The sequence below is a fragment of the Nanorana parkeri genome, unplaced genomic scaffold, assembly GCF_000935625.1.
Source record: "Nanorana parkeri isolate BGI_ZX_2015 unplaced genomic scaffold, ASM93562v1 scaffold368, whole genome shotgun sequence".
Classification (NCBI taxonomy): domain Eukaryota; kingdom Metazoa; phylum Chordata; class Amphibia; order Anura; family Dicroglossidae; genus Nanorana; species Nanorana parkeri.
Genome location: NW_017306636.1, coordinates 1,126,135 through 1,152,116, shown reverse-complemented (window position 1 = coordinate 1,152,116; position 25,982 = coordinate 1,126,135). Strand labels below are relative to the sequence as shown.

Genomic DNA, 25,982 nt, shown 5'->3' with positions numbered 1-25,982 from the left:
GCCAAAAGAGAAGCTAGATTTAGTAGCTTATAAAATGCACATGCAATACACACTGGCCTTCTGATATGGGCAGTTCAAGGTATCAATGATTGACATTCAGTCTTTGCATTGTTAAAACATTCTTATTTCTTATGGTTTTCTTTTTCACTTAAGCAGCAACGGTCGTTCTTGAGGTTCCATTCATCTGCAATGAAAAGTCACTTTCACATTCTCTTATGACAGCTGCTGGCTTTAGATGCTACCAGAAAACCTCACAGCCAGAAAGAATAAAGCGAAGTACAAGAGTCACATCTGAGTGTATGTATAATTCACTTACAACCACTTCTATCAGCGCCTGCAGGCCATTAGTTTTATACTTTCACCAAGCCAGCATCTCTTTCAAAACAAGTTCCTACTGGATGAATTAAGTTATTAACCAAATCAGGGGACCATGGGAATTACCAAGGTTTCCAAAAGCTAGTTGATTCATTTATTCACTATGAAAATCATTCTTTTTGGATTGGGATACTCCTGTGTGCAGGTATGTGGTATAGGGATATTAAGGTAACAGAAACCTAACACAGGACAGTGGAGACCCAGAGATCCCAAATGTATTATCTGCTAAATTATGATTAATGCAAAAAGTCCTTTTAATTAAAAAAAAGGACAATTTTCCCAGTTCATAGAGTGGGGAGGTCCCAACCTACTTGCTCCCACAATGGAGCTGGTGTGTTGTACACAAAGCTCTTGTCAATGTCATCACCCCATCCATAGTACCAGTGGTCTCAAGAGCCCAGTGTTCAACAGTATCATGCCTCCCCCCTTTAAGACATAATCTAGACTTTTGGCAATGTATTATAATTACAAAACAAATATATTTTATAATACCAGGGGCTTCTAGTTGTACAATAGGGAGCTAATTTAATGCTGAGATACACCAGAAACACAATATGTCCCCAACCTTACCAGAACAAACGCTGTTTTTATATATATATAGTACATTAACATTATACAATTTTATTTACGTACCCTTTCCCCGTAGTTAAATTAAGCTGCACAGGAATAATCCACATAATTATTATGGTTTTCCTAGGATTCATCTACCTAATTGTTATTGCTTTCCTACTGAGAAGTAAGAATTCCGACCACAATGTGGTTACCATAATTTGCCACCCAACAACCTAAAAAACTAATACTAGAATTTAAAAGTACAGGGACAGGTCCTTAAAAAAATTGGAATTCATGGACCTTCCCAGAAGTCCAAATGGTCATCAAAAAAAAAAGATGTACGCAAAGAGAATACTTATCCATTATTTCTTATAATAGAGTACCTCTTATTTCCTGTATAGCTTTCTATAAATACAAAGCAAACGCTCATAAACCATTAATAAGTGACCCTACAGAGAACCGGAAACCAGCAAGAAAAAAAATGTCACTCCAGAAAGTGTTTCAGAGCATCCTTACCTGCTACAATGCAGGGATAATTGAAAGTCAATGATTTATTGACTATGCCCTCTTTCATTATAGAACATGACCTTGTGTTTAAAACATCAGCTGAAAGGTGCAATATTGCTCTGACCACTCAAGCATCAAAGATTATTGCTTTGCCCTTAAAAATGAACCAATTTTCTGTACATCCTTTTTAATTCAAAGCTTAAAAGAATAAAGCCTTACATGTTAGCTCTCCTAGACAAAAACAAATCTTCATGGAAAACAATAAAAAAAGTGTTCACTTTACACTTAACCAATGATTTTGAGCAGATTAACAAAATTATTTATATATAATTTATATATAATTTATAACAAAGAATTACAGAAGACTTTGGGCAGCCATACATGGAGCCTATTTCTAAATGATGTGACTGTATAGTCATGATTAGTTAGCAGCAGGACACACTTGATAAGCTATAAATGTATGGCAGCAGAAGCTTTTGATCTTCTTTTGGATCATATAGTGAAATGTGCATTTCAACTGATCTTGCATGTTTACAGCAGCCTCTATGTGTTTAATCCACTGACAAAACCATCACTGTGGCCACCTAGCACACAATATGCTATGCCACTGTGGATCAGAAGGTTTCCTCAAGTGATGAGGCATATTTCCCCCATCCTACGCATCATACTTGGAAGCAACATGTAGCAAAAATCTTTGCAAAATATTGTTTTCCGTTCTCCGTAAAGGGAGTACACCTTTTGCAGCAAGTGTGCTGAAGTTAAAATGTTGGGAACAAAGACAACATTGGGTTAGGTGAAGCAACAATTTTATCATATTAAACATACAAAGAGGACATCATAAAGGGATGGCATTTTAGTTTGAAATACACAAAATACTGCAACTTTACCCATCTTTCAATCTACATATGCTCCAAAATAGTTGGTCTCTGGGCTCAAATGTTATTGAATGGGCATGTTTCAAAACAGCATTCAGTGATCACTGTACACTAACTCAGATGGTATTAGGTTTAAGGTTAGTTTAGATAATTCATTACTGAAACAACTGAGAGACAGTTGGTCTAAAAAAAATCATCATGTTTGTGTACATTTGCACAAATTCCAAAGAGGATTACCAGTGATACCTACCCTAAAATTATCAGGGGAATTCAAGAAAAGTTTCTGGCGAATTTCTTCTGGTGCTCCGGCACACAACCTGTAGAAAATATGGTAGTTTCTTTCATCTTGTCCTTGCACACATATGCGGGACTTCTCCAAGAGGTAGTGAGATACAAATCCCCCTACTACAGAATGCTACAGGAAAAGAAAAAAAGCAAAGGTTTAGCAAAGTAGTTGACAGCAATGCTTTTAAAGGTGTTCTCTACCATAAATTAAATAATTTAAAGCTGCTTTGAATCCTCTAAGTAGTAAGATGGTGGTTACTTCTTTTAAGCCCACTTGAAAACTACATTGCTAGGAGCACAGTATGAGAAATTAAGGATAATATCAACACCCTCACTCTGGTAGCCAATTAGTCTTTAGCCATCTCTTCTTCCTTTGTAATTTCTTGATTAGTGGATTTTGTAGCCTAATATTATTTGTACATAAAAAGTGAACAATGTAATACCTCCAATTATTTATTCTAGTTTAATGCAATAATAGTTATAATTTGTCATGTATAATTAGTATGCCTAGGGCAACATGAGGTCTAAATAAAGTCCTTTCCATAGAGGATCATTGTAGCTAGAGGTCTGCATTCCCATATTAGATGTAACCGTGGCTCTAAGCTTTTATTTAAAAAAAAAAGGATGGTACAGAATGCGGCACAGCTAAGCACTAGAATCAGATAGAATTTCTTTGAATATATGTTGGAAGCCACTTCAAAGAAACAGAAGCTCACAATGCTTACAAAATCCTATTTGATCTCCAAGATTATCAATTACTTTGCAGAGAGATATAGAAGAATATAAATTACATTATCAACACATTATATTTCTGAACCAAAAGAATTTCTAGTGTTCCCCAAACCATTAGGCAGGACCGGCTCTGTTTACACATTTGACAAACAGATGACACTGGTGTATGCACATACAGTATACAATAAGCTTCCATTACTATACTCTACATTGTACAACATAACCAGAAAAGAATACAATTTTCTCTGGTTTATGTTAAAAGAAGCCAAATAGCAAAACTCAATTAAACTCTTAACCTATAAAGCATGATATACAGTGAATCCCACTGGTGCTGGGGAAAAACTGCAGTCTCATGTCACTACTGGAAAAGGTTACTCTCATTATCAGACTTGGCTTCTAGATAAAAGCTCACTCAGCAACGGCATAACCTTTACTGTAATACAAATCTGTACGTGGGACACCGGGGAACATACATATTGTTTGTTTTCTATTTATTTGGAAAGAGCAGGTCGAGAGATCAGTTTTGACAGTATTAAAGGTTGCCACCTCACACTGCAGTGTCAGATCTGGGGCGATATGTCATGGCATAGCTTGGAAGACAGTTATATCTTATTGCCTTTTTTGCTTTTCCTGCTTCTTTGTGAAACCATCATTTACCAGTTTCACGAAAATTATGTTTTATCCTGCTTCTTTCTGGCTGCTAGCCATGATTTGCAAGATCCGCCTCATAGCACAAATGGAGTACCAACTTTCAGGTATAGAAATGAATAATGTTAATACAGCAGTTTATCTACACCTATTAAGCAGAAAATAAACATCGCAGTGAAGGAAATGCATGGCTGGGTGTTCCTATTAATCTTAATTTAGATGACTATTCTTGAGAGTACACTGCTTGGCCACACAGAATGAAATCCACTTATCTAGTCGCCGGGAGTCCGTTTAAACAGCCCTGATGCTGGCGACGTACACTGTACGTCGTCAGTCACGAAGGGGTTAAAGAGAGTTTAACTATGATATTTTAAAGAGAGCAATAGGGTATATTCAGGCTTAAAGTAATCAAATTATATGTGAAACATAGTTGTCACATACAGCAATACTTTAAATAGCATCTGTTTATGGCACATACACTGATAACCCATAACATTATGACCAACCACTTAATATTGAGTAGGTCCCCCTTTTACCACCAAAACAGCCCTGACCCGCCAAGACATGCACTCCACTAGACCTCTGAAGGTATGCTCTAGTATCTGGCACCAAGCTGTCAGTAGCAGATCCTTTAAGTCCTGAAGGTTGCGAGGTGTGGCGTCTATGGATTGGACTTGTTTTTCCAAGACATCCCACAGATGCTCAATCTGATTGAGATCTGGAGAATTTGGAGGCTGTCAACACCTCAAACTCATTGTTGTGATCCCCAAACCATTCTTGAACCATTTTTGCAGTGTGTCAGGGCCCATTACCCTGCTGAAAGAGGTCACGGCCTTCAGGCAATACTGTTTCCATGAAGGGGTGTCTCGGTCAGCATCGATGTTTGGGTATGTTGTATGTGTAAAAGTAACATCCACATGAATGGCAGAAGCCAAGGTTTCCCAGCAGAACATTGCCCGAAGCATCGCACTGCCTCCTTCAGCTTGCTTTCTTCCCATCCTGGTGCCATCTCTTCCCCAGGGAGATGACACACACACACCCAACCATCTACATGTTGTAAAATAAAATTAGATTAATCAAACCAAGTCACCTTCTTCCATTGCTCTGTGGTCCAGTTCTGATGTGTAGGGCACACTGCTTTTGTTGGAGGACATGGGTCAGCATGGGCACCCTGACAAGTCTGGGGCTTCGCAGCACCATATGCAACAAACTGCAATCCACCTTGTGTTCAGACACCTTTCTATCAGAACCAGCATTAACTTTTTCAGCAATTTGAGCTACAGTAGCTCTTCTATTGGCTCAGACCACACAGACCAGCCTTTGTCTCCCCACATGCAATCGATAAGCCTTGGCTGCCAATGACCCGGATTGCCGGTTTACCGGTTTTCCTTCCTTGGACCACAATTGTAAAATTTCCATGTTAGGATAAACATTTTAGAACTAGCAGACATTAGAGACCATATGCTCTAAAAACAAACACTGCTTATCTGCACAACAGTGTGGCGGAGACTAGTTTCCCCTGCATACATCTTAACCATGGGAGTTGTGTAAAGGTCCCCACACACCTTACGATAATCGCACGATAATCGCGGGAAATCCCGCGATCGTACGATTATCGTAAGGTGTGTGGAAGCCGTGCGACCTCTACCACTGTAAGGTCGCACAACTTTTAACTTACGGACATGTTCGAAAACCCGCCGAGCATCGTACGATGTTCGGCGGGTTTGTGGCATGTCCGTACGATAAAAGCCGTACGGGCCGGTGTGCGCAAGCGCACACTGCCCGTTCGGCATTGCGGTCATCGGAAGCCCGCCCCTCAGGGGGCGTGGCTTGCGATCATCGCAAGTACGATCTGCCTATGCAAGATAGGCAGATCTTACGTTTTTTTAAGTACCTTACAACCATCGCAAGACAAAAGTCTTGCGATGGTTGTAAGGTGTGTGCCCAGCCTTAAGGAACACAAAGAATGACTTGTAGAAGAGGAAAAGAAGATTGCCCAAATCTGCCTCAACCCCACCCAAATGTTTCAATAACAGGAAAAAACAACACCCAGTGTGCTGACCTCTGTCCCTTTCTTATTACAAAATGTAAGACTGTTCTGCCAAAGCAGGGGCAGTTGGTAGGGATGAAGGGTATACCAAAGGAAATGCACTTAAGAGAGTACATCTTTGTATTGCAAAATAGACCCCTGAGATCTAGTCTGCAAATGAAGGATTGTATTTCTCATAAAAGAACAATTAAAGCAGAACTCTAGCAAAAGTATTTTTTAAACCACTGACTTAACCACTGAGTGGTTAAGCATTAGAAAAAAACGTCAGTTTTTTTTAAAATTATTATTGTAGTCTGTGTCCTGTTGATCTCTGTTGATTCCAGCACAGTAAGGCCCCGTTCCCACTGCGCGATATGCAAATCGCGCGATTTGCATTGAGCAAGCTTGAATCGCGGCTAAATCCGCTCCCAAAAGGGTCCTGCTGTAGCGACACACAACCCGTGACAGCAGGACCCTTTGCCCCATTGGATTGCATTGGAGCGCGATATCGCGCGGTAATTTGCCGCGATATCGCGGGAATTACCGTGCGATAAATCGCTTAATGTGAACGTGGTCTTAGTAAGGGGGCATCTTCCTAACAGAGAAAACGAAGGAAATAAAAATGGAGATTCTACCCTTCCCCACTCTATCCTAATCAGGGAGGAAAGAAACATCCTAACTGGAGTTCCACTTTAAGCCAAAAGGTTAATTAACAGGCACTTTCCTTTCAATAAATCTCACATAAACATATGTTACATCATTTCAGATACCTACTGAGAGGAATTTATCAAAACTGGAGCAGCTGTGCATGGCAACCAATCAGCTTCTCTCTTTCATTTTCAAATCTTTACTGAGCAAACTGAAGAGAGAAGTTTAATGGTTGCCGTGGACAACTGCTCCAGATTTTGTCTGCTCCAGTTTTGATAAATCCCCCCCGTCTGCTATGTGCAAGACTATTCTACTCCTGAATTCTGTTACTAGCTCTCAAAAAGCATGGTTACAGGGCTTTTCCAAAAAGCCTTCAAGTGCTGTGACACTTTGCTGGCATACTTTATTTAGTGTTAATGTGTGGTTTACTGTTTCATTTGTACTCAGTCAGGTTTGCTTGAATCGGTATGGGGAAATCACTATATCCATGCCAATGTAATGATTCTCAAACCCATTATACACAAACAGTGCTGTGCATTAAACTGAACTGGAAGGGGAGTGCACCCACATTACTGTATACTGTACTTTTAAATATGCTGGAAGACTGTAGATCTATCTCAGTATAAACCTATAAATGTACTGTATATAACATAGAAGGGTTTTACTCAACAATGTAGAAACATGATATAATAATTACCTTTTCATTGAAGTGTATTTCTACAAATTTTCCAAAACGGCTGCTGTTGTTATTCCGCACAGTTTTTGCATTGCCAAAGGCCTCCAACAAGGGATTCGCTGTATGGATATACACATAATTGTTAGATACAAATACAAGAAATGCTATATCTAGCTCAGAAATGTTTCAGTGGCAAATACACAGATTGCTTGATATTCCTATCAAAAGGATTTGTCAATTGTCAGTCGTATTTTAAAACACAGCAATCTAGCAAGATTCTCTTTTTAAAGAAAAACAAATACCAGCCGAGATCCTATAATCCAAAACAAATCTACCATAGTATAATTAAATACATAAAGTCTAGTAAGCATATGCTAAATGTATATTTGACAGATTGTCATTGCTTATATAACATAGTAAATCAATATGCCAACAAAATAAGTCACTGATAGCCAAAATATTTTAACACCAACAAAATGGCCTGATAGATCTGTTTATATTGTCTTATGTTCAATTCAGTCAGGTCAAAAACTGTAACTACATATATTCATATACTGTACATAAGCCCGATCCAGCCTTAACCCTCAATCCCCCCCCACCCTTCCCCAGTCCTATCCCCTCCATAATTTGAAGTATACCTGCCTTTTTTCCTCATCACTGCCTTTTCTCCAACGCTGGGTGGTCTGTAATGATGCAGAGAGCAAGGCTGAAATAATGGGGCCAGTTACTCTCTGCATCATTGGACTGGGAGTACAGGGTGCCCTTATGTTGCATGCCCAGTTACAGGAAGTGGGTTGAATAATGCTGGGTGTAATTCTACCTGGAAGTGAACCAGCACTGGACCAAAACGCAATCGTTTTTTTTGGAGGGGGGGGGTTCAGTTTAAAAACAGATGGCCAACTCATGGATCAAGTAGGGAATGGTTTCAATTCTGCCTTGTCAGGTTGTGCTTTTTTTTTCCGCCTATGTCTCTCATTAGAAAGATTCTCACTTCCTGTCCTAAAGACACAACAGAAAGTGAGTGCAAATTGCCTCACTCTAATAAAGAAGAGGAAAAACTCTTACTCTTGGTACGAATGCCAACAACTACAGCAGGTATGTCAATCAATAAGCCTAGCTGGTATTTCAAAGGATGAAAAGCTGATGAACTCTAAAATGTACTTACAGACCTACTAATGCTTGGCCTTAACCCAAAAATGCAACCTCTCCAATTATCACAACTGGCAAGGCATTATTCTTAATTCTATCACTGAAATGACAGCTCCTTCAGTCCTTTAAACATTCAAATGGATGGATTTTGACCTTAAAAACCTTCAATTAAATTACCACACTATATATAATCATAGAGTAGTCACATGAATGGTGTTCTCAACTCTCAATGCTCCGTAAATGCATATTTGAAGCCATATCCCAACCCAAGACCTGGAATTATATAAGGCAAAAAAAGCTCAGCACAAAAACAAATGGGGATGGGACCCAACAGGAAGATTAGATTTAGTGATGTCCTAAGAGACATGAAGACCAAGCTTGCTAGACCTCAAAGTGAAGCAAAGTGGGACTAAAGGCTCACCTCTCTCCACCTCCACTATGGTAGTGGAATGTTCCTCAGCGCCCTTATGTCTAATGCACTTGCAATACAAGTGATGTCACAGGTCCTGCAAGGACCGGTCTAGCAGCCAGGCGGGACCAAGTATCGGGTGAATATATCTGATTTATTTTAGCCACTAGACCAAAACTGAGCAGCTAACCCTTGCACTGCAGATCCAACCCCATTGCAAGGGTTAGCTTTTACAATTCCTGGAGTTCCTCTCTAATTTCCCTGCATCTACTTCACACTACACATATTTATGAGCAATGTAATATTACTCCTACTGCACACAGCATCTGAGTTCACCAATGATGTAGTACAAGTTTTTATTATCTTCTGCTTGCACAGAATCATGCATATGTATTGGACACAAACAATTGACAATAAAGGACTTTAGATGAGAACAAAGCAGAGAAAGATAAACATGGAAATTAGACAGTGGAAATTGGGTGGCTTAGTCATACTCTTGGAAGATCTGATACAAAAGACTGAACCCTCAAAGCAGTCACAACACAGGAAGGCCCAGAATGACACAGAAGAGAATAGTATTAGAATAAGCTGGGCAAAACCTGGAGAGAAATAGATACTGGCCAAGAATAGGACCAGACAACCCATAGAGGTGTTCAGTTCTTCAGAAGGGAGAAAGCATGAATGATTCACACTTATCAAAAACCTTGAAAGAGAACTGTGGGGTAAGTGTTTTTCCCCATAGTTTTCTTTAGGGTCACTGGAGGACATATACTAACTTTCTGCCGTGACCCAAAGCTCAGTATATAATTTGCTTTTGCCTGCGATATACTGAGAGGGAAATTTATCAAAACTGGAGCAGACAAAATGTGGAGCAGTTTCCCATGGCAACCAATCAGCTTCTACCTTTGGTTTGTGCAGTTACGATTTGAAAATGAAAGAGAAGCCGATTGATTGCCATACACAGCTGTTCCAGATATTGTCTGCTCCAGTTTTGATAAATTCCCCTGAGAGACAATACTGTCTGGATCCACCGAGCTATGTGAGTGACAGCTGGCTCTGCCTATCTAGAGGCAGACCTAGCTGTACCCGCCCCTCCCCCATTCATTCCTCTACTCAGCCCTGGAGGATCGGAGAGGGGAGGGGGGGAATCCCTATGGGGAGCAGTGACTGACAGTCACCGCTCTCTTCAGGGAGATGATCAGAAAGTGAGCGAGCGATGGTATGTGTTCACTCACTTCCCGATCAATTGAGCTGACCTGTGACAGCTTCTTTGTCACAGGTCGGCTCCAACTATGAGGATGAGTGGAAAACACTCACCTCATAGTTCTCCTTTAAGTTTTCAGTAAATTCCAAACACTGACAAAATGGTAAGGATGACAAACCTAAAGCTAGTGCTTCAAAACAAAATAAGGCATTAATGGAAAATAAATAGTTGTATGATCACAATTTCCTTCAATTTGCCAAAACTATTAAGTTAAATGACACATGTGACAATGAAACAAGAAGTGCTACATGGCTGGGCTTTCAGTTGCAAGCAGGGAAAGGTCAGGGCACCGAGCTTTATCTCATTTTTGAGAATAATTTTGCTTCTTTAGAGTTTTCAGAGTCACCAAATGTTATATATGACCTCCAGTTTATTAACAGTATCTTAAAATTCAAACTGAAAGCATCCTTACCAAATGCTGAGGGGGAAAATGTAGGTGGGCATACCAAACCATTGGAAAGAACAAATGAGAAAAGAGGTTGTACTTTTACAATGTATCCCAAAAAAAGGACAAGTAGTGTTCTACTCTGCATTCAGCAAGACTTTAGCATCGATAGTGGAAATGTATAATGATCTCTGAAATCAAATTTAGTTTTTTTTATGCTGGCGGGTGCCGCTTTCCCCATGGCTTCATGGATATGTAGACAAAGGCTAAGTCATACCCAGACATCAGCCGACACACATCTCAAGCCCTTGATTTATCTAATGAGTGAAAACTTTAACCACCAATGTCCTTAATATTTTACAACAAGGTTATTCTACTGAACCTCATTACATGAGCCAGTCTTTATTTCACTTTATTCTTTATGCTGCTGGCTTACTGATCAGAGCCACCAAAAGGACCTGTTACTTGACTCTTATGTGACTTTTAGCTTTACCATCCCCTAATGGACCCCTCAGTCAACGAAAAGCAATGGATCAACTGATACTGTACTTTTCAGCACCATCACTACTAACTGACTATCATCTAGCATCAGCCATATATAAATACAATTTCAAATTCTGTAATATAATTCTGCCTAATTCTTCATCATCTGCTATGCTACCAAGTTCAAGATGGTGATGATACGGCCACACCCCAGGATAGAATCTTCTTCGTCATCTACATATATCTGATTGTATTGGTGCTTTCAAGGTGCTGCTACAAACTTGAAAAAAAAAGTAAAGAAATCATTATCAGCATCACACTTCCTGCCAAGTCTCCAATGCTGATGTTGCTAGTGCTGTCGAAACCTAGAAAAATTATCTCTAACATAATTCTGTTTTTCTTCTTCTTCTTCTTCATTGTCTCTCTCCCTTGCCAATGGGTTCGCAACACAGCTGTCAGAAATCCAACACTCTATTGTGGTGCAATTTTAAAAACAGAATCTATAAAAACTCTATTTTATCTTATTCCTTAATCACTGGTCTCCCCATCCAGTTCAGTGGCAGAACTACCGCCGGTGCTGCCTGTGCCGCCGCACTGGGGCCTGAGGCTGTGGGGGGGCCCAGCGGGGTCCGGTCCTGGGCACCCCCACTTGTCTAATTACATTACAGCACACAACCCCGGTCCTGCAATATGGGGCAGTGCAGGGCCCCGGTGTTGGAACACTGGGGCCCCGCTCTGCCGACGGGCTTCTCAGTGAGAGGGCGGGTCCTGTGACTCACCTCCTCTCCACTCCCGGCCGCGCCCATAGTAACAGGCGGCGGGAGAAGAGAAGTGAGTCACAGGACCCGCCCCCTGCACACACCGTCTGTCTGAGACTGAGCTGCGGTGAGGATCTGGCTGGGTGAGTTCGAGCAGCGGTGGGATGGTTTGTTGGTGAGGGTTGTGTGCTGTAATGTAAACAAGTGGATTATAATGGGGCATATTACACTGTAATGTTCCCTATTATAATCTATTTCTCTGATTAAATTATTACAGAGCCTCTGTTCTATCAAAGTTTGCGACCACGTTACAATGTGTGACCGGTGACGTGGTCACATATTTTGACGTAATCTTTTTTTCGGTGGTGAAATAGGTGAAGAATCCCAACGCTTTGTCATCTGTTCCAGGGCAGATCGGTATCGCAAATCGTATGTGCAGGAGAACCGATCTGCCCTGGAACAGCTGTTCTGTCCTGAGATGTCACTTCTATCCGACTTTGTGAGTACGGTGGAATGTGAGATCGGAGAGAAGTGAAATTTCAGGAATGATCAGCTGTTTCAGGGTAGATCGGTTCTCTTGCACATATGATCTGCGATGCCGATCTGCCCTGGAACAGCTGGGAAAGCGCTGGAATGCTTCACCTCTTGGTGGTCACACATTCCACCGCAAAAAAACTGGACGGGATTACGTTAAAACGTGTGACCACGTCACCGGCCACAAATTCTAATGTAGTCACAAACTTTGATAGAACACCGCCATCAGGGGGGTATGGCCGGTACCCAGGTGAGGGGTCTGGGCAGCCTGGGGGGCCTCTTACACGGGAATCAACTGTACTGGGGCGGCATGGCAGAGGTGACAGGGGAGGGGGGTGGAGGAGGCCGGGCCCCAGCAGCAGCATGTAAGAAGAGTTTGGAGGATGTTCAGGGAAAGGGACCCCGATGACCAGACCAGCCTACCATAAAGAGTCTCAGGTGGGCTATGCAGGATCTGAGGGGGGCCCAAGATAAAATGTTTTGCACCAGGGCCCTTTGGTTATTACGTCCGCCACTGATCCAGTTGGCTCATGAATTTAACATTGCATCTCTGTTTGAAGTGTATGAAACGTCTTTAGAGCGTCACAGTGTGATTTATAAGAAAGTCCTCTATTTTTCTAATATACTTCATCAGCAGCTGCATATTGATGGTACTGATGTGACAACCCAAATAAAACAAAATAAAACAGATTCTCTATTTTTCTTCAGGGTCAGCTATCCAGCTCACATGCTGTTGCTCTCACAAAGCTGCTCTGAAGATTAAAAAACAATTTTAAAAAATCATAGCCATCTTCTATGCCCAAAGGTGAAAGGTGTATGACAAATCAATAAGAAGCATAACTCCTCCATTTTACCACAAGAAACATATGCAATACATGCATCATTTGCGAGTCATGGCAGATATTCATGTCTCAAACCAGACTGTGGGGGCCAAGCAGAAGAATGGGGGAACAGTAGGGAGACTACTCTACCATTCTAGACATTTCCCTTTACTTCCTGTTTTGTACATACAACAAAATATTTGGATTTTCCCTCCCTTTTATCATCAGGATCAATAAAGAAAGTATATCTCTTCAGAGGCCTCTAAACAGGCAGATTAGACGGCCACTTCCTCATCGCTAGGACCCTGTGAGCGGCCGTCTAATCTGCCTGTTTAGAGGTGCAGAGATGAGACCCCAGGGATGCAGCCCACCTCCCTGCAAAACAGGTAAGCAGGAGAGGGGGCAATGTTTTATTTATTCATTTTTATTAGTAGTTCTGTGTGTAATGTGTGTTTTAATAAGTGCGTGATGTGTGTGTGTTTCATTACATGTGTATGTGTTTTATTAAGTGTATAAATGTTTGAATATGCGTGTTTCCCTATTTTGCCTAAGGCCCCATTCACACTGTGCGTAAAATCCCACTATTTCTCACATTTTTGCTGGGCGAAACCGCGAGAAGTCGCCGGCCAATGTTATTCAATGGAGCTGCTCCATGTCGCCCGTCGCTTCAGCAGGACCCTTTTTCCCGCGGATGTCGCGTGATGTTTCTATTTTTGAATGCTGCCCGACGGTGAAGGTCGCGTGATCGTCACTGGAACGTCGCCCTGAACAGTCGCGCTATCCTGGCCCCGCTTGTAAGGTATGTCGCTTGGTGTGAATGGGGCCTAAGGCAGTGATGTTGAACATTTCTTAAACCCGAGCGCCCGAACTGCAATACAGTACTAAACGTATTTCCAGCGCTGGCACTTTGAGGTAAATAAATTGATTTTGCGTCGCAGTTTGGGCACTCGGGTTCAAAAAGGTTCGCCATGACTGTCCTAGAATCCCTGGGAAGGTGGCTGTATTCCAGGCTTTGCCCCTTTATTTTCACCAGTAACATGCTTCCTATCCTATGAAACTATGCCCACTTACCATACTGTATCTATATAGGTGCAGTGTTGTCACTCTGTGACAGGACTGCAGGACACCTCTCCCTCTCCTCTTTATGATTACATAGGGTGAATATATTTTGTAGTCTACAGAGATATCTGGGAACAATGTTACTGATAAGAGTACAGCACAGAGAGAGCAACGGAAGGTTTAAGCTCACAAGATTTCTGGCAGGATCAACAGCTATTTTACAGACCAAATAAGATCAAATAAAATAAGTATTTTGTTAGGGTATGCACACATGTTAAACTCTTTATGTAAACTTGTTGAAAAACAAGAGAAAAAAAGTACCATGTTAAGTCATTGTGAAGAACTAGGACATGACACATTTTGTTTAATACCACACGAATAAGGCCAATTGCAAATCCCAGCACAAGAATGCTTGCAGTCCAAATCCCTCTTGTCTCACTAAAACCGCAAGCCACACCACAGGAATTGCAAAACAAAAAGGTTTTAATACAAGGAGGTAGCAAGTGCCTAAAAGCTGCTAGAGAAGAAAAAGAACACTTCTAAAATGCTGTAAAATATTAAAGCTGTGCACCAACAGCTGGAAATTGGCTTTTATTTATTGCAAAAGTTTATTTTCATGGTCACAACACAGGTAGCAAAGTTTCATTAAAATTGCTTTCTTTGCGAAGGCTTTATACTCATTAAAATAAATGCACTCCTTATTTCTTCCTTGTGAGAAATGATTCAGTGTTTCTGCTTGTTGAGAGTAATGATAGCACAGTAATGATCTTTTAATACCTGCCTGGCAAGCTTGACAACAAAATCCCTTAGTAATGGGACAATGAAATGCATAGTTGGTTCAGGGCATTTCTTTTTTATGAGAACAATATCATAGAAACAATTCCGTGTTTAACAGAAATGTTCAATGTATGTCTTTTTTTGCCCAATTTGTCTGATATTAGAAAGTATACAAAAAGGAATCACACAGAGTGTATGCATTTATTAAGAACTCTACACAGCACACTCAATTTCTAAAAAGCCCCATAAAATAGCAGAAACACTAAGACCCTGCTTGTAAAAAAAAAAAACCTTACTGTTTATGTTGCATCAATGTTTCTAATGTGCAACTAACTCTACAGCATGTCACAGCTATGCCGGTCTGAGCCAAGAGTGGAAAGGAGAAGAACAAATATAGCATATGAGGGTGCAAAGTAATAGGTTTGTATACAAGGTTCTCTCCCATTGCAAATGTAATTTAGTTTTGATTTGCCTATAATTAAGCATATCAACAGCTCCTTCCTCTAAAAGAGCCAGCATTGAGTCATGGGTTCAACTCCCATTTAGGAGACTACATGGATGTTGTATATTCGGTGTGCATTTGTGGCTTTCTCCTGAGTGCTTCCTCCCACAACCCCCAAAAAAGTTCAGCTCATTGGCATTGGTGACTAAAACAAGATCCTACATTTTTTTAAATTAGAACTAAAAAAAAACTGCTACTATTGCAAAATACCCCCCTCTCAATTCCTATACTGAGTTTCCTCAACATGTGCTGAGGATACCTTAATAAACATTCTCCCAGCTAAAGAACCAGAGTATCTCTTAATCATGTCATCACCATTGTAAACTATGATACAGGAATCACACAGGCTTACTTGACAAAATAAGCCCTTAGCCTCCAGAGAGCACTGCAGATGCCACTGCAGCCTGAAAGCAGCCTGAAAGCTGGCAGGTTGCATTTGTTTAGTACTAGAAAATGCCAGCTATAGTTACAGTACTGTCAAGTAAGCATATGCTACTACATTTGGCCTGAGCATCTAGACATGAATTATCAGGTCACACACTGAGCCAAGTTTTTTATAACGTTCACATACCTTCTACAATCCTCTCATCGATATCTTGCCCAGACCCATACGATTCAGTCAGGTACCTATAAGACAATGAAAGCATGTCACTAGTGGAACTGCTTTTACAATACATGGAACATCTGTTTGCAATAACATTTAAATTAGTGGACTGCTTGTGTATGTGTGTGAATGTAAGACCGATATTACCCATAACGATCAAACAGGTATGACAGCACACATCTAGTTTTTTTTGGGGGGTGGGGGGGTTTGTATGATTTGATATTAAGTTTGCATAAATGAAGAATAATTCATCATATGCTATGTAGCGACAGGTTCTTTAGGGACCAGGAATTCAGAGTTAACCTACAATGACACCTAGCAGCATTCAACTTACCATATATACTCGAGTATAAGCCGTCCCGAATATAAGCCGAGGTACCTACTTTTCCAGTGGGAGGAGCTCCAGGTGGGGTCCTAATTTAGCTGGCTTAGAGGGGCCTGCCAGCTAAATTAGAACCCCACCTGGAGCTCCTCTCGCCTGACCAGCGCACCGCTGACTCATCCCTGCTCCTGACTGGCCGCTGCGGGTGTTTTTTTTCTTCTTCTTACTTACCTCGCCGAGCGTTGCGTCGCGTCACTGCTGCTCCGGTGGGCGGCGCTCCGAGCGGTGTCATCTGGCAGTCTCCGGCCACCTAAATTAGGACCCGGAGACTGCCAGATGACCCCGCTCGGAGCGCCGCCCACCGGAGCAGCAGTGACGCGACGCTCGGCGAGGTAAGTAAGAAGAAACCTGACCAGCTCGAGACGCTGACTCGAGTATAAGCCGAGGGGGGCATTTTTCAGCACAAAAAATGGGCTGAAAAACTTGGCTTATACTCGAGTATATACGGTATTCAATTAATCAGTGCAGGCACTGGGGAAGCCTTACTGGGATATAATGGGATATATCATGATATATTTTGCTCAAGTTGCTCAACTGGGCATAGGCGTTGGGATCTACATGCGTTTTACCATTGAACATTCCACCATCTTTCTACTCTCAAGGCTTCCTGTACCACGTTTGCACAAACAACTACCATGGTAAACATATGTTGGCAATGTAAGGTTGCCCTTTGCACATTATTATTCCTTTTTATGGTATCTAACTGAGCATGCACACATAAGTTGATTACATCAGACAAAGAAAGTGTTTCAAACAGAAACACACTCTAGGGTTCTAGTGATTCATACCATTCAGTATATAACAAAGCTCAAGCCCCCCGCTGAATGCAGAGCTATAGCTGTGACTCAGCAGGGGGACTACACAGAGCATAGTGGTCTTATCTGCAGACACCTGCTTGGTAGAGGATTTCGTGTTTTATGCTGGAGTTGATTTCCAGATTTAAAAAAAATAAATAAAAAAAAACACCTTTGGTTCATCTATTTAATTTTACATAAAACAGCATTTTGGATTCATGGGTACTTTTAATAATACCCATCTTTACATTAACTACATGATTCAATGTAGTAAAATATGGCTCATCGCCACCTTGCTTGAAGTTTATTTAGAAATAACCTCTACAAATGAAAAACATATTTTTCTGGACTTTTTGCAATAGGAAGTATTAAAAATAAAAATGGTCGTAAAAGACGTGTTTGCTAAATTTTATGGAACTGAACAGTTACAATCTTACTGCATATAAAGTATTTTTAAAGAGCGGAGATGCTTTCTGTGTGTAAACTGTTTTCATTTACTGTTGCCATTAGTATCGACTCATGAATCATAGTAGAATGTTTACAGGTAGTCAAGTGTGCATTTACAATCAAAAATTCAATATAGAAGCAAAAGCTCAAAACAAATAAATAACAGGCGCTTGTCGGATATGTTATTAGGCTGATATTTACAAGCTCTAACTGGAGCAACACTTGACAAATGAACAGAGGCAGCAAATGCTTCTTTCAGAACATGCAGCAACATATGTGAACCATAGTAGTTCTTAACTGTATAATACAGCTCAAGAGTCTTTAAAGCGACACTAAACTCAGGCGTTAAATCTTAAAAATGCATTCAGTTACCTTAACTATTAACAAAAATGTATCTTATTTGTGTATCACTCAGCTGTACATCCTCAAATCATCTCTGAATTGGTGCTGACACTGTCCTTCCTTCTGGAGGGTGGCTCCTTTTGTTCCCCATGGTCCCTGTGTGTGTTGTAAAGTAGCCACCACTCCAAGCTCACTCCTGTGATGGACTACAATCTCAATACAAATTAGTAAACTAAATGCGACATTGTGGTTCATCACGGGAGAGAGCTTGGAGTGGTGGCTACTTTACAAAACACACAGGAACCATGAGGAACAAAAGTAGCCACCCTCTAGAAGGAAGGACAGTGTCAGCACCAATTCAAAGATGATTTGAGGCTCTACAGCCAAGTGATACACAAATAAGATACATTTTTGTTAATAGGTGCAGTACTTTAATGCATTTTTAAGGTTTAACTCCTGAGTTTAGTGTCACTTTAAGCTTTTCTGGCTTACAAGATATAGTAAAACGTGAACTCTACTAACAGATTTATTTCATAAAACAGTGCAAAATACGAGGTTTAAAATGTACAGTAAGCCATGGCACCCAATTAGATACCGGTTTACAGTATTACAAAATCAGTGACTTGATTTGTTGGGCATGGGTATTGCATATTCAACAACTCAATAACTTCCTTATAAAATGCTTTAATAAAGCCTGCAATGCGGTCACACTGTCCAAAAATATGCTTGTCCGTAAAAAAGTCTAATGAATACATAAAAACTAGATATTAAGGACATCGCTTCATGACCATAATACAGATGTTATGTCTATGATCAGAATCTGAGAGCTACAGCAGTGGGCGGTGAGAACCACAAGCCACTATTTTGTACAGAATCTATAAAACAAGCAAACCAATAACGGTGTCAAAGAGGAGCGATGTGATTATGCAGAAAAAAATCCAAACCTGAAACACAGGAGCGTGAATATAACGGCTATGATTGTTCAGGTATTAGGCTAACCAATCTACCTTACCATAGAACCGCTAAAGCTGAATTGTAAGACAAAATATCTGATCTGGACCTTTTGTCCTGCTCACATATATTCACCTGCTTGGAACCCCAGCTACCCTTCTTTACTCTAGCTGCTCGTCATGAACTGCAAATCACAAACTGGAATGCTTATAGCATTAAAGAAAGCAGCAAGAAAGAAAGGTAACATCACCAATTAGGCCAGTATATGTGGCAGAAAGGTCACCGACATTTACCATCATAGAAGCAAATGGTGGCAACCAAAGTACTCTGTCCCTTTAGTGTTGCGTCGTATTCTTTACAAACCCTCGTCATATACCACTGTATTTCTTTCTTCCAAATGTGATTCAATCCAATCAAACACAGCCGTTTTTCTCTCCAATGAGCAGGTTAGGTCTACTAACTGCAACTTCTCATTACAACTCTGAACTCATTATTACTGTACAAGCAACCTTAACCGTCTTATCAGAAAATTGATAGGTGCACTGATTGTAAAATATACTTGTCTGCCTATGTGTTATAAACGCTTGAATAGAATTATATTATACAGAGGAAAAATACAGCTGATTTTTATAGCATTTAACAACCACCTCTGAGTTCATGTGATGCACAGCAGTCAGTTAAATTCAAAAAGGTAACCTAAAATTCAAGGCTGTGTGCAATGTAAGTCTTGCAGAACTTTCATAAGAAAAAACCTGACTTGAAATCCAAATGGTAACTAAGGATAGTCAAACAAGGCACATCCTGCCACAAACTACCAGGACATGTTGGGCTATCCTAGGGAATCAGGAAGAGCATTGCTATATGTCGATAAAGAAAATTCTGAAAGGAGACTCTGAACAGAGACTTTTCAAGGGGTGGTGATTGGTTCTGGAAAGCAAAGGGTACAAGATTGTGCCACCAACATTTTGGCCAAGTCACAGAGTATACTGTAGCGGTCCCAGCAGCAATACAATGGGAATAAAGAGAGGCAGAGATCTCCCTGCTTGTACTCAGTTGGAAATCTGCTCGTCTATAGTCACCCTAAAAGCTTCTTTCAGAAGAAAAGAAAATGTACTTTAAAGAAAATACAGAAGTAGATGTAGAAGAAAAAAAAAGAAGATATGTGAAAATAATAATAGAGGATTCTAACTTAATTTTTAGTATACAGACCTCAGAACAAACTTCGTATTTTCTGTTTTGCCGGCTCCCGATTCTCCAGACACGATGATTGATTGGCTCATCTTTAAAACCTTCATGTCTCGGAAGGCCTTATCGGCTGGAACAAAACATATTGTAATAAGCAACACTTTAATGCTCTGGCAATCCCAGCTTTTTTAAAAGTTATTTTCTTCGTATGTACTTTGGAAAAAAAGCAACTGAAATAGCGTAGCCTTAAACATTTTTTCTGTAGAATAAAATTTAGTTATTGAGTCTATTAAGATATCATAAAATGCTTTTACAGTTCCCATCCACATCACATTGTCATTAGATTATACCTAGCCAAGCAGAGATCTATGCATTAGTGATCATTTAAAAACATTCCTTAAATACAACTAGCAGCACATGTTTTCTACACTCCTAGGTGTAAGCACAGGTATATTTTTGACATTTTAGCAAAAACCCAATGATTATTTCACCTGCAAAGAGATTTAGGGAACATTTTCTTTTGACTACAAATTAGAAATGGACAACAGGCAATCACAAAGAATGTTTTTTTTTTCAACACGTTCATAAGGCATGCATGCTCTGTGAGTACATAAAGTACCCCTGGCCCAGTTCTGGTAAACAACAGTCCACTGGCTGAAATAATCCAGGCCAACCCTACCTGAAGAACAGATGGTTTAATTAGCCACATGAGTCTGTTGTGGTATGAAAGTGAACTTGTAAAGATAAAAATAGGAGAGCTGCCATTGGCAATATAGTGAGTTGATGACCTAAACGAGCAAGCATGATGGGCATTCAGACTTTTCAAATTTCTATAGCTGCATATTTGTTCCAGATCTGCGATCCACTAAAAGTGAAACCACGATTAGGATGACAGGCCAGGAGCCAATACTTTTAAAAAACAAAAACAGCAGCGGCAGGTGCCATATTTTTATCCTCACAGTATGGCTTTACTATTACCTGCTTAAATTGCCAGGATTTAGGTAAGAATTAAAGAATGCCTATGGGTCCCCATAAGTAATCTCTAAACACAAAAGTTGAGAAAATCCAATAGAAAGGAATACAGAAGTATTTACAATTTCCTTTTCTATAACTTCTAATGGCTTTTGTACTGGTGTTACTACTTCTTAAATCTTAACAAAGTTGGGCTGTCTGAATCTTTAATTGATGCAGCCATAACTCTGGATACTCTAGAAAGCACAAGCCAAAAGCTAGTTCATCCATTTGTATACCTTCCACATGTGTAACTCCCAACTTTCTGAAATGAGAAAGGGGGACATCTTCTAGAAAAATGTATTTAGGCAATGGACACATCCATGCCATGCCCCCGTATTAACGATTGGCTAAACCCAGAATTGTTTTTTTCACCATAATTTTTTTTTATATGAGCGTTTAAATAGTAAACAAGATAATTAAGAGATAGGAAAAAGGTTTTACTGCAGAATAACACTTTTAGTAGTTACAAATACATTCTCAGATATTTGTACATCAGAACAAAAAGAGGGAAAATTCAAGAAGAATGAGGGGCAAGGGGATTTGGTTCCAAATGAGGCACATATATAAAACACCAATATATTACTCTGAGGGAACAATCTAAATAGTTTAGATGCACAAGATACACATCATAGATAAAACATAAAAGGTGCCATACCTATTGCATAGACATGTGGTGGTAACGTTCCTAGTGATTTACCCTTGTATTGTTTAATGACATCAGAAGAATAAATTTTTGGTACATCAAAATATGGATTTATCGCAATTAAAATGTTGGCCACACAAGTCTAAAAAAAAAACCAAAGAGAGGCAGTTAGGATACAGTGAAACAATATAGATACAGTAATACTGTATTTAAAAAAAAGTCCTTTCAGTTTAAGACTCTAACATACCTAGTACATGAAATAGATTTATACACAGAAGCTGATACAGTGCGCTTGTTGAAAACCGACTCTTAAAATTTACACAGACACCAGCTTGACTCTTATAATATACAACATAAATTATTGTACAGTAATAAAGTGATCTTAAAGTCAAAAGGTTTTTAAGCTGTATCAAATCACTTACAATGGATGTTGCCCCTTGATGTTTGAAGGTTATAGTTTCCTTTAGAATCAGCTAGTCCCCTGAGCACTGGCACATATCCAGTTTTAGGGTGGCTCCATAGCCATGCAGGGTGCTGTGGAGCCACCCTTGTGAGTACTAGTAAGCTGTGTGTGTCTTTACAAACACACAGGATACAGTCCGTGTACCCCTCGCACTCAGAACCGCTGCTGCATTAGATAAGAAGTGGGTGGAACAGGTGTCAACGGGTGGCTTCCGTCAAAGGTAAAGGACGGACACCGGCACTCCAAAAGCAAATCCAGTACATCTATTTATTCACGCACTTGTTGCAAATTCAAATGTTTCGGGGTCTCACAGGATCCGCTTCTTCAGGCAAAATAGTGAACACTTGTTTGTCCTGATGAAGGGGATCCTGTGAGACCCTGAGTATAAAGATATACTTTGCTGGGCAATGTATATTTGTTTGATCTTTATTCATTATTCAAAGCAAGTTTGAGAGTTTAATACTACTTTAATTGTTGTATTATTAGTTAGATATTAATATATTTACTTAGCATCAGTGGAGACTGAGGAGTTCCAAAGGCCAAACAATCAAGAAACATGAAGTCTTTGAGATACACACCCTAGATTTAATTTTAATCAGATTTTATTATAGTCCTGATATAATGAAAGTAAATTCACCAATATCCTTTCCAAGGTCCTTTTGTTTAATTGATGAATGTTTTAATATATTCATATGGTCACCTTAATTTAGTTAAGAATATCATTTGATCAAAATATGATATACTTTGTGCAGAAGAGGACTGGTTCACCAGGGCAATGGAATATCCCCTAGTGGGCCCCGAGCATGTAGAGAAAAGATGTCTTTAAAGAAGAACTCAGGGGGAAAAAATGTATTAGACCCACACTGCAAGGGTTAACGGCTTGTTTGTGTATAGGTACTAAAAAAAAAAGCAACCTCATCCAATCATTCCAGCCAGCTTGTTCTTAGACCAGTCCCTAGAGGCCCCTCTCCCCCTCCTCTGCAGCGATCCAAAAATCATTATGTCATCATGTTCAATACAAGTGTATAGGCAGAAGAACACTGAGGAACATTCCATATGTGCAGTGGAGGAGGAGACACGCTTCAGTGACTGGAGAAGCAGGGAGTTGGCTTAGAAATTCAGGTGAGTACAATTTATTTATTTTAACACCAAGACGAAAATAAGTAGTTAATCCTTGCAGAGTAGGGGTAGCCCCACTGCAAGGGTTAATAAACATTTCCCCCAGAGTTCTTCTTTAAAACCAATAAGTGTTAGCTGATGGCAACCCCTACTCATCAATTATAATGACCTTTTTGCTCCACAATGCTGTAAAGGACAGCTCACAAGGCTGCCAATTAAAGAGGTTGGCCTGCCCTCTGTAACTGTGGCCAACCCACCTCCATGAAGCTGCTAAAAGGGTGTGTCACCATCATCAGGTGGACAGGTTGTAGTCACTGAGGGCAGGCCAGGGTCTTTATCTGATTGCCTAGCCACCTGTCAATTACAGTGCGGGTCCTTGAGGTACCTACCCTTCTTCCAGTGCTGGGCAGTAAGAGGTCAACCCTACTCTGCACCGCTAGCTGCAACCTGCAACTCTAACCAGGTATGAAAGCTCAAGAAGCACAGGGATTGCAATACAAAGAGCTTTTTTTATTGCTCAAACTTAGTAACAGCTGTGACTAAAATGGAGCAATTAATTAGGCTGAACGAAAAACATATGACAGATTCCACCATCAAGGCTAAAGATGCCCATACACCTTACAACCATTGCAGAACTTTTGTCTTGTGATGGTTGTAAGCTAATTAAAAGCTTGTACAATCTGTCCATCTTGGACAGGCAGATCATACTTGCGATCATCGAAAGCTCGCCCCGCTGAGGGGCGGGCTTCAGATGACTGCAATGCTGAACGAGCAGTGTGCGCTTGTGCACACCGGCCCGTTCGGCATTTGTCTTACGACCCCGCCACAAACCCGCCGTACAGTAGAAACGGTTGCACGTCTTCAATACACCTGTCGATTATCGTACGATCACGGGATTTCCAGCGATTATCATACGATAATCGCAAGGTGTATGGGCACCTTAACAGTGTTCTTCTATACATTGTACACTGACAGCGGCGCTGGCCACTGTCAGAATACCCAAACAGTGCTTGCAGTGCTAATTCCTCCAGAATCAGACAAAATTCACTGTGTGTACACAGCTTAATGTCATTTGTTTGCGTATTTAGCTTGGACCTTTCAGTATCCATAGTCTGCCCATTATGGAGAGATTTCCTCTCACTTCCTTTTACGACTACAGGAAAGAAAATAAAAAAACATTTCCTGAATGGCACACAGATGACAAAAAAATGTTTTGGCTTTAGACATAACTTAAATATACATTTGTTTTAGAAATTTGGAATCACCCCCCCCAAAAAAAGAAAACTAATAAGCCACTGATTTCAATCAACTATCATACAAACTGTGGAGATCCAGCGGATCTTGATAAATGAGCAGGGAATCTTTCTTCCAAAGTCCCCTCTCTTCTCCAGTAATGACATGTCACCTTTGTTTCTTTGTTAAATACACTGATGTCACCCACCCCTTGGGACCATACACCACGGACTGGATGATATCATCCTGCAAGATTAGTCATGTTTCAGCCCTGGCGGGAGAAGAGATCACGGGAAAAGGGATTTTCCATTCTGTAATCCCCCTGTATTTTGAGGTGTTAGTAACCAATTGAAAACATTTGAAAACTGAAAAATAGCTCACAGTTTAAAGGGGCCAATAAACACAAATTACATCACTTTCAGGAAATAGTTTTAACATTTATAAATATATTATAGTTTTAGGCGCTTATTACAACAGAAGACATTTTAAAAGAAACTTTTTTACACAATAATATTTTCCAATATGCATCAGGACCAGGAATCTTACTGAAGAAAAATGGATGCATTTTGTTGCCACCTTTTGCCTAAAGCTGTTACAATCTAATTGTAACATGTATTAGGTACAAGAATTATTGTGATGGGATTAACTGTACATTTTGTCTTTTGAATCTAAGTTTATTATAGGCCTGGTTACACACAATATAAATATACTGTATTTTTCGCTCCATAAGACACACCTGACCATAAGACGCACCTAGGTTTAGAGGCAAAAAAACAAGAAAAGAAAAAAAAAAGTGCAGAGGAACGGGTGTGATGCACAGTGCAGAGGACAGGGTGTGATGCACAGTGCAGAGGTCAGGATGTGATGCACAGTGCAGAGGTCAGGGTGTGATGCACAGTGCAGAGGTCAGGGTGTGATGCACAGTGCAGAGGACAGGGTGTGACGCAGAGGTCAGAGTGTGATGCAATTCATGTTCGCACAAGATTTAAGTCTTGTTCACACCAAATCCAGTGTGTTCCCACAGTGCGATCACCTGCATGGGAACGCATGGCACAGCAATGCCCACGGTGCAGTGCAATTGCAAAAAATAGCGCAAGCAATTTCTTAAGTACCTTGGGGTGAAGGTTGCTCACCGTTTTGAAAAAAGTTCTCTATATGAGTCACAGCTCTGCCGCTCTGTACTGCCCGCCCACACAGCTGGAGGAGAGGAGGAGAATCAGATGATGCCAGCCCTGTAGGATCAGTTGCTCTGAAAAGACTGAACTCGGCGCCGCCGACCAGCGGCACCCTCCGGTCGGGTGTTACCCGGGTGAGGTCCACAGACCACCGAACACATC

General features: G+C 40.5%; 1 protein-coding gene across 1 annotated transcript in view; it reads right to left on the bottom strand.

The window, feature by feature from the left end:
* MYO6 (myosin VI) overlaps positions 1–25,982 on the bottom strand; it is a 185,491-nt gene that overhangs the window by 146,595 nt on the left and 12,914 nt on the right. The window contains exons 5-9 of the mRNA XM_018558907.1: positions 21,843–21,972; positions 20,198–20,303; positions 16,040–16,095; positions 7,349–7,446; positions 2,560–2,724 (exon numbers count right to left, since the gene is read on the bottom strand). Coding sequence (XP_018414409.1) covers positions 2,560–2,724; positions 7,349–7,446; positions 16,040–16,095; positions 20,198–20,303; positions 21,843–21,972 — 555 coding nt within the window. The remainder of the gene's footprint in view (positions 1–2,559; positions 2,725–7,348; positions 7,447–16,039; positions 16,096–20,197; positions 20,304–21,842; positions 21,973–25,982) is intronic.